This window comes from Vulpes vulpes, chromosome 11, assembly GCF_048418805.1.
Source record: "Vulpes vulpes isolate BD-2025 chromosome 11, VulVul3, whole genome shotgun sequence".
In the NCBI taxonomy this organism is placed as follows: domain Eukaryota; kingdom Metazoa; phylum Chordata; class Mammalia; order Carnivora; family Canidae; genus Vulpes; species Vulpes vulpes.
Window position 1 is genome coordinate 67,164,750 of NC_132790.1, and position 8,980 is coordinate 67,173,729.

General features: G+C 53.4%; 1 protein-coding gene across 3 annotated transcripts; it reads left to right on the plus strand.

Moving 5' to 3' along the window:
• The first annotated feature begins 1,601 nt into the window (after positions 1-1,601).
• On the plus strand, positions 1,602-8,372 carry EOMES (eomesodermin). Of its 3 annotated transcripts, none has more exons than XM_026006376.2 (6): positions 1,602-2,886; positions 3,860-4,014; positions 4,665-4,786; positions 5,233-5,391; positions 5,484-5,545; positions 6,489-8,372. In XM_026006376.2, the coding sequence occupies exons 1-6, from the start codon at positions 2,000-2,002 to the stop codon at positions 7,225-7,227; spliced, it is 2,124 nt and encodes a 707-aa protein (XP_025862161.2). In that variant the 5' UTR covers positions 1,602-1,999; the 3' UTR covers positions 7,228-8,372. The 3 variants fall into 3 exon arrangements, with proteins under 3 accessions (XP_025862161.2, XP_025862162.2, XP_072582756.1); XM_026006377.2 differs by having other exon boundaries at positions 6,546-7,934; XM_072726655.1 differs by lacking the exon at positions 1,602-2,886 and adding an exon at positions 2,990-3,271.
• The last annotated feature ends 608 nt before the right edge of the window (positions 8,373-8,980 follow it).

Here is an 8,980-nt window from a genome sequence, read left to right on the forward strand (position 1 = left end):
CAGAGCGGAGAGCCACGTCAAACCCGAACTCTCCTGGCAGGGCGAAGTGCTAGGAGCGCTGGGCAGCGCGCGCTCTGGGCCACTTTCCAGGGATGCGCTCCCGGGCTGCTCTGCCCAGGACCTGCGGGGCCGCAGCCCGGCCCACTCGCTTCATGTGCTCGCTCTCCACTGACTGTGGCCTGACCCTGACAACCTCACACCCCCGGTTTTCACCCCCCCTCCCCCCGAAAAACTGGTAAATTCCCTGGAGCGTCCGAGTGTGTTACGGACCGTCTCGGTTTCCACCCCAGACGTGCCGATGTCGGCTGGCGCTGCTGTGGTCTGAGCCCAGGTCGGAAGGCTTCGAGCCGTTCTGCCCTGGCGTGTGCCCGCTCAACAAATCCTGCGGCAGCCTCATCTGTTGTGGGCTACGAGTTTCCCGTGTGATCGCGTTCGGTTGGGGAAGCAGAGTCCCAACATCTCAGCCGGAAAATGCGCTCCCGGAGCGCTTACAAGCCGCGTCTGTAATTGCTTATTAACAGCGAATATTCATGCTTCTCCTTATCCGCAATGAGACGTGCCTCCCTCCCTTTTCGGTAATAAAACAATAAAATAAGACGGCACCACTCTTGACTCTACTGTCTGCGGAAACGCAAGGGAGAAACAGGCAGCTGGGGCAAAAGGGCTTGATTCAATATCAAACTGATTATTTCACTAATTATTCTACCTTCTGTGTTGCGCCGCAGAGGAGAGGCGCAGGGAATCTCAACCGCACTGCTGCTGGGGAACCTTTGTCTCTTGGTGCCAGGCCCAGCTGAAGATGGTGTGTGGAGGGAATCCGAGGTTCAGGGAAACTGAGCTGCGGTGGATTTTAAATTGTGGGGAGCAAATGCGATTGCCTCCTGAAAGCAGGCGTGTGGGCGTGAGGATGAGGGTGTCTCCAGTACCCCACCCCACCCGGGCCTCTGATTCATAAGCTGGGTCCTCAAGGATGACGTTGTGCTCTCACCGACCCCGGAACCCCAAAAGCCAAGCTCAAGGTTCTTCTTCACGAACCCTTCCCGATAAGTAAAAGAGTGGGACCGAAGAAAATGGGGTTCTTGTGTGCTGAAGGCCTGGGAGCCTTCCACCACCGGGAGGAAAGTGTACCTGAAGCTACAACTCCTGATGTGGAGAGAAACCTCGCTTGCCCAGATCCCCACCCTCTGGGACCGGTGCCTCCTGCAAGCTTTCGGCTTGCAGAGCCTTTCTCGTGCCAGCCTCTAAACCCTGCTCCCGCCCCGGCATCCTCCTCTCCGAGTGCTGAGATGACTTCTGTGCCAGCAGTGGACCCCGCTAAGGAGACCCCAAACCCTGTTCCCCTAAACTCCAGCAAAATACGGACACCACGATTGATTCTCACAGTAGGACAGTCTCAAAAAAAAAAAAAAAAAAAAAGACTAAAGGAAAAGAAAGTCGCAGTCGACATGATCCAATTAGTAAATGCCTAATTGAATTAGTGTCACCTCCGTCAGCCAATGGGAGAGCCCCCGGGTTGTGGGGCCGCGAAGCCCCTCCCTGGCCGCACGTATATAAAGCAGCCGATGACAGGCTGCAAGTTTCCAAGTGGTCAACTTGACCCGCACTTGGGCAGTCGAGAAGGGCAGAAAGGCTATAGCAGCGCTGGTGGGTGGATAGGGACAGAGATCTGAATCTTCTTATTCCTGGGGGGTGAGTGCGGAGGAGGACGGGGGTCCAGAGAGGCGAGAAGGCCGGGAAGGAAAAGGAGAGTGCTTTTTCGGTCAATCTCCACCCCCTGCCTTCAAACCCAGGGCGCTTTCCCGGCGGAAAGGGCGCTGTGTTCGGGGCGCGCGAGCGCGCGCCTTAGCGGCCCGCGTGCGGCCAGGTGGGTAGCCCCAGCACCGGAGCAAGGGGAAGTTACCTTCCCCTCGGAAGAGGGCGCTGGCTCCCCCATCCTGCCTTTATATTAAGGCCGCGGGAGGAGAGGAAGCAGCCAGCTGCCGTCTGCGCTTCGCAAAGCATGCAGTTAGGGGAGCAGCTCTTGGTGAGCTCGGTGAACCTGCCCGGCGCGCACTTCTACCCGCTGGAGAGTGCGCGAGGCGGGGGCAGCGGGGGCGCAGGCCACCTCCCTGGCGCGGCCCCCTCGCCTCAGAGGCTGGACTTGGACAAAGCGCCCAAGAAGTTCCCTGGCAGCCTCGCGTGCGAGACGGGGAGCGGGGAGCCCTCGGCCGCCAGCGCGGGGGCCCCCGCGGCCATGCTCAGTGACGCCGACGCCGGGGACGCCTTCGCCAGCGCCGCGGCCGTGGCCAAGCCCGGGCCCCCGGACGGCCGCAAGGGCTCCCCCTGCGGGGAGGAGGAGCTGCCCTCGGCCGCCGCCGCCGCCGCCGCCGCCGCCGCCGCCGCCGCCGCCGCCGCCACCGCGCGGTACTCCATGGACAGCCTGAGCTCGGAGCGCTACTACCTCCAGTCCCCCGGGCCTCAGGGCTCCGAGCTGGCCGCGCCCTGCTCGCTCTTCCCCTACCAGGCGGCGGCCGGGGCGCCCCACGGATCTGTGTACCCTGCTCCCAACGGGGCGCGCTACCCCTACGGCTCCATGCTGCCCCCCGGCGGCTTCCCCGCGGCGGTGTGCCCACCTGGGAGGGCGCAGTTCGGCCCGGGAGCCGGCGCGAGTAGCGGCGCGGGAGGCGGCGGCGGCGGGGCAGGCGGCCCGGGGGCCTATCAGTACAGCCAGGGCGCCCCGCTCTACGGGCCCTACCCTGGGGCGGCCGCCGCGGGGTCCTGCGGAGGATTGGGGGGGTTGGGGGTTCCTGGTTCCGGCTTCCGTGCCCACGTCTACCTGTGCAACCGGCCTCTGTGGCTCAAATTCCACCGCCACCAAACCGAGATGATCATTACGAAACAGGGCAGGTGAGAGCAGCGCGGAGGGGCCCCGAGGTGAATGACAATTGAGTGACTGACTGCGTGGCCCTGGGGAAGCCGGGGGTGAGGGAGCTGTGCCCATTGGCCCAGCGCTACGCTCGGAGGCGCTTTCCCGCGCGCACCTCCAGCCGGGTGTCGCTCCCGGACCGCGCACAGGTCTGTGCACGGCGCTAATGTTAGAGCTGCCCCCCCACCCCCATCCCTTCCCCTCCCGTCACCCTCGTCTGGACTGGCGAGGGGGCGGAAATGGAAATCGGGGCTTGCCCACAAAGCTGGATTTACTAGAACCGCCCGCTCGGCACACCGAGCCGGTCCCGCATACCCGCGAGGAGCCGCGGCGGGCAAAGGCGCAGAGGTCGGCTTCCTGAGCGCGGTAGGTGGGCTCCCGCAGTTTAGGCGCCAGAGGCGCCGTGGGGCGCCTGGGGGAGGCGGCATCAGAGGCTTAGTTGGTCCGGCCGTGCGTCAGGCAGGCCCTGGAGCCGGACCTGGTGGGGTTCTGATCCCCATCCGACTGCTAAGGGTGGGTGCGAATGGTGGAAGTGAGCGGTGGGTGCCGGGAGAGGGGCGCTCGAGGGGAGCTTTGAACCTGGCGAGTACAATTTAAAAATTTTAACAGGAACAACTGAATGTTGTTCTCTGGCCCTTAAACGTAGAAAAATGAATGATTTTTAACATCCTTGGCAGAAAAATTAAGGACTTGAGTGGGGAGAGGGTGTGGCAGCACCTCGATTTGGGAAATACTGACTTTGGGGCAAAGGGTTTCAGAAAACAGACACGTTCCAAGAGTTGACAACTGGTGTATTTCGCAGAGTTAGGGCCCCTTTCTGTACCGGTATTCGGTTCTTCGTGTAGGCTGTTAAACGTCCCACTCCCGCCTACCCACCCCAGATGCGGGCAGACCTGGCCCGCTTTCAGGCATCTGGACTCAAATCGCTGATCCTGGTTCTGTTCCCTTGCACAGGCGCATGTTTCCTTTCTTGAGCTTCAACATAAACGGACTCAATCCCACTGCCCACTACAACGTGTTTGTAGAGGTGGTGCTGGCGGACCCCAACCACTGGCGATTCCAGGGGGGCAAGTGGGTGACCTGCGGCAAGGCGGACAGTAACATGCAGGGTGAGGAGAGAGGAGGCCCAGGCAGGGGAGGAGCGGGCGGGGAACCCCTGACTCAAAAAATTCATTTAAATCCAACACTTTCCACCCTGGTCTGGGGCCTAGAGGTGTTAGTCTGAGTTTGCTTGATATTGATTGTTTGAAACGGGGAGAGTGGGAGAGAACTGCCAAGTCACATTTCTTGCCTACCAGTATAAGCTTGGATACTTTCAACCATGACCCTAGTCCCCCCAACAATTCCTTTGAAATGCTCTAGTGGAAAGGCCTCCTGACACTCTAACCTTCACTTGACAAGGCCTTGCTCAAGGTTGAGTCCGCATGAGAACCCAGCCACTTTCCATCAGAGATGTTGCCCTTCCAGCTTTAGGAGGGCCCAAATTGACCTTCCAGAGACATCTCCTGGTGGCTGTCATTTTTATGTGGAGGTAGCATTAAGAGGACTGCCTTGTCAATGGAAGGCAGGAAGCACAGGGGCCCTGGGAGGGCTGTCAGTGGAGTCTAGTTGGAGAGTGGAGAGCAGAGTCCTGGGGAGCCTTGTGCCAGAAGACTATCTCTCAGATCTTTGCCCAGAAGTAACAGACATCCCTCCCCTATGTCCATTTGTAATCAGCCCTATCTGCTTGGGTTTTGTGTTTTGTTTCATTTTCTCTTAGGCAACAAAATGTATGTTCACCCAGAGTCTCCTAATACTGGTTCCCACTGGATGAGACAGGAGATTTCCTTTGGGAAATTAAAACTCACCAATAACAAAGGCGCAAATAACAACAACACCCAGGTAGAGTGACAGAGGACGGGGTGTCTTTTGGCCATAGATCTCTTTCCTAACAAGTTTCCATACTCTTCACTGTACTTGTAATATTTGGAGGTGTCACCTGTTTGCTTACCTAGTTCTGACCTTTTTTTTTTTTTCCCCTTTTGACCTTTCTCATTTTTACTAGATTTCGGTTAACAGTGAGTTGACTGTTAGGAGAAGAAATACTAAAGTCTTTTGGGAGACTTAGTAAACTAAGAGAAAAGAGTGTTTTTCAAACACGCATACCCAGCTAGCTAGGGTTTAAGTTTCAAAAGCAGCAATGATAAGATCTTAAAAAGTGGCTATAGAACAAGGGAACTGTCGGTGGGGGAGCAAGCAGGAGTCCCATTCCAAGACGTGTAGTTTGTTAAGATTTACATCTAAGAGACTCTTTGGATTTGGCAACTCTTTCTCTGTACCACTTCCAGATGATAGTGTTACAGTCTTTACACAAGTACCAACCCCGACTGCACATTGTTGAAGTGACAGAGGATGGTGTGGAGGATCTGAATGAGCCCTCAAAGACTCAGACCTTTACCTTCTCTGAAACGCAGTTCATTGCGGTGACTGCCTACCAAAACACCGATGTGAGTGTCCTCCTAAACGTCCCAAGAATCTCTACAGCTAGGTCCAGTGTGACAAAGCACTCAACGACTGACTGTTTTTCTCCCCTGTCTAGATAACTCAACTAAAGATTGATCATAACCCCTTTGCAAAAGGCTTCAGAGACAACTACGATTCGTAAGTGCAGCTTTTATTCATATTTGCACGGTCGTCTTTGAACAGGACATATATAACCTGACACTTCCCAGAGAACGTTCTAGGAAGAGATTTCACATTTGTTTGGGATTTTCACCTATTTTTATTTTTGCAACCCCCCCCCCCCCCACGGCTAATCTTGCTTTGGAATTTTCATGGAATGATTTTGTTCATTTTTTTTATAAAGATTTTATTTATTTATTCATGAGAGACATGCAGAGAAAGAGAGAGGCAGAGACATAGGCAGACGGAAAAGCAGGCTCCAGGCAGGGAGCCTGATATGGGACTTTGGGATCACTCCCTTAGTCAAAGGCAGCCGGTCAACTGCTGAGCCATCCAGGCATCCCTTTTGATCATTTTCTAAAGCAATGTTAAGGGCTCTAAAATGAGGAGGTATTTTTTTTTTAACATTTGAGTGGTGATTTGAAATTTTCATAATCTGCATTTATATGCCTTTCATTTGATCCCACTTTTTTAGCCTCTTAGGATTGGGTATTATTACTCTTTCTCTTATTATTATTATTATTATTTTACATAAGAAAAACCTAAAACTAAGAGGATGTCATTTTCACAACATTAAACAGTAAGGCCCCACCAGACCATTTACATGTGGGATTTCTAACACCATAGCCAGCATTCCTTCTGTGACACTGACAAAGGAGAATTGCAATGTTCTCCAAGTTCTAGGACCTGGAAAGGCAGATTTTTCTCTAGTTTAAACACCTAGAGCTTGGGAGGAAACTTTTTTTGTATGAGCCAATGGTCTAGCTGAAGTAGACCAGTGCATCTCCTACCTCCATCCCTCCACTCCAGCAGACCAGTGCTCCCAGTACAGCCTACTATGTGAGCTTTTTTGATTTCTGGGAGGTGGTTATTTGGGGACAACATTAGGGTTTTTTTTTAAGTGTTTCTCTTTATATTGTAGCATGTACACCGCTTCAGAAAATGACAGGTTAACTCCATCTCCCACGGATTCTCCTAGATCCCATCAGATTGTCCCTGGAGGTCGGTACGGCGTTCAATCCTTCTTCCCGGAGCCCTTTGTCAACACTTTACCTCAAGCCCGATATTATAATGGCGAGAGAACCGTGCCACAGACCAACGGCCTCCTTTCACCCCAACAGAGCGAAGAGGTGGCCAACCCTCCCCAGCGGTGGCTTGTCACGCCTGTCCAACAACCTGGGACCAACAAACTAGACATCGGTTCCTATGAGTCTGAATATACTTCCAGCACCTTGCTCCCCTATGGTATTAAATCCTTGCCCCTCCAGACGTCCCACGCCCTGGGGTATTACCCTGACCCAACCTTCCCTGCCATGGCAGGCTGGGGTGGTCGGGGTTCTTATCAGAGGAAAATGGCGGCTGGACTCCCATGGACCTCCAGAACAAGCCCCCCTGTGTTCTCTGAAGATCAGCTCTCCAAGGAGAAAGTCAAAGAAGAAATTAGCTCTTCTTGGATAGAGACACCCCCTTCCATCAAGTCTCTCGATTCCAATGATTCGGGGGTATACACCAGTGCTTGTAAGCGACGGCGGCTGTCTCCTAGCACCTCTAGTAATGAAAATTCACCCTCCATAAAGTGTGAGGACATTAACGCTGAAGAGTACAGTAAAGACACCTCAAAAGGCATGGGGGGGTATTATGCTTTTTACACAACTCCCTAGAGAGTTATTTTAACTTCGTCAAAATGAGCTCACTTTTTGCAGATGGACTTGGTGGTGTTTTTTTTTGTTGTTGTTGTCTTCTTTGCCTAGGTTTGCCAAAAAGACGTTTGCATTCCACCTTGATGCATCCCGTTTTGTGCAATCCTCTAAAAGAAGGTACCAAAGCTTTTTGATTGCTGCAGGTAACTGAAATGAGCCTCGCCATTTTTTTTTCTTTTTTAAATAAAATTAATGAAGGACTTTAAAGCGTTTTTAAAATTCGAAGGTTATTTGAGGTTCTGGATTTATTTATTGGAGGCACTAAACATTCCGAGAATCGGGCTGTGAAGATTTGAGTGCTGAGCGCTAGCCAATGGGTCAAAAGCTTCGGTTCTGGTTTCTATTTGTAAATCTGTAAGCAAGGAGAATCCCAGAGTGGCAAGGTGTTTTGCTTCTGGAAGAGAGGGCTGGGCCTTAAGCTTCAACGGGGGACTTTTTGCTGTTACTTTCTGCTAGGGGCAAAAGATGCTAGGCCTGGGAGGTGAGAAAAACCTTATGTGAAGGTGCTGGCTTTACCTGACTGATTTCCTCCTAGGCTTTTGCGGCAAGCCATGTTTGCCCCTAGTTCAGGACTGCTTCACTTGCTAGGCCTCTGCTCACATGCTGGGGTGGCTAGTAGGACTCAGGAGAGGGCAGGCGAGGGAGTCGCCAAAAAAGAAAAAAAAAAAGAAGAATTTTTAAGTGTACAGTTTTGTGTGTGCTTAGATCCACTGTAGAATAATGTGGGATATATTGTACAAATAGCCTCCTTATGTGTCTGAGATTATGTAAAATTGGTGCTTTGGCTTTGTAAAGAACTCACAAATCACCCGACAGCAGTTGCAGGGCCAGGGGGATAGGTTCTCTCATCATCTGGGATATTGGGGAATATTCTGTTTACTTCTTAGATAGTTAAGAATGTATTCAGCTACTCTGTACTAACTTGAAACGTGTTTAATGAAAACTCCTACTTCACCCTCTTTCTTTGCCATCCCCTCTACCCAGCTCCATAATGTGAAGAAACTAAAACCGGATGCCACAGCTCCTATAGGCTTTTTAGATACCTTGGATTTTTATGTACAGTCTTAGTCATTTTTAATAAATGTGGTTCATTAAGGGAACGGGCAGAGCTGTCTTCTGTACTAAGAGTTTTAATCTTTGTTTTAAAAATCATTTTGCTTCCTCCTCCACCCCCTCCAGCATGAGCACTAAGTCCCCTACCCACCCCCCTTCTCCCCCAGGCTCTAGAATCTGTAAGTGGACACTGTAGTCACAAGGGGGTGGGGTTGCTTTTGTTTATCTTCTTTTTTTTTTTTTTTCTTGAAGATGAATGGGTTTATTTCCTCACCCCACTGGGAAGTCTGGACAATGGGTATTGGGCCTGCCGGCGGGGGTGGGGGGAGAGGGGAGGTTGCAGAGATGCAGGATTGCCCATTGCGAGGCTTAACCTGGCCTGGAAAAGCTCAGCCCCCGGCCCTTGGACTCCGGGCCCTGCCTCGGCCCGTGACCACTTGGTTCTCCGGGCTTTTTCCTAGGCTCTCCTGCGGCCACCCATCCCCGGACCCACGTGGGCTCCCCGGGAAACCCCGTGGCCCTTTGAGCGCCCACGGGTTACCGGTCCCCGAAGCGCGGCGGGAAGCGGGCCGCCCACCACTCGGGTCGGCTGCAACCTGCGGCTTCTCGGTACGCGGAGCCCCCGGGCGCCCCCGCCGGCGTCGCGGGCCGCTCCCTCGGC

What these genes read in the sequence shown, in the direction of transcription:
- EOMES (XM_026006376.2), top strand. Translation starts at nt 2,000, where the DNA reads ATGCAGTTAGGGGAGCAGCTCTTGGTGAGCTCGGTGAACCTGCCCGGC. An exon ending in CAAATAACAACAACACCCAG is followed by an intron (nt 4,787 to 5,232) that starts GTAGAGTGACAG and finishes TACCACTTCCAG; the next exon opens with ATGATAGTGTTACAGTCTTT. An exon ending in CTGCCTACCAAAACACCGAT is followed by an intron (nt 5,392 to 5,483) that starts GTGAGTGTCCTC and finishes TCCCCTGTCTAG; the next exon opens with ATAACTCAACTAAAGATTGA.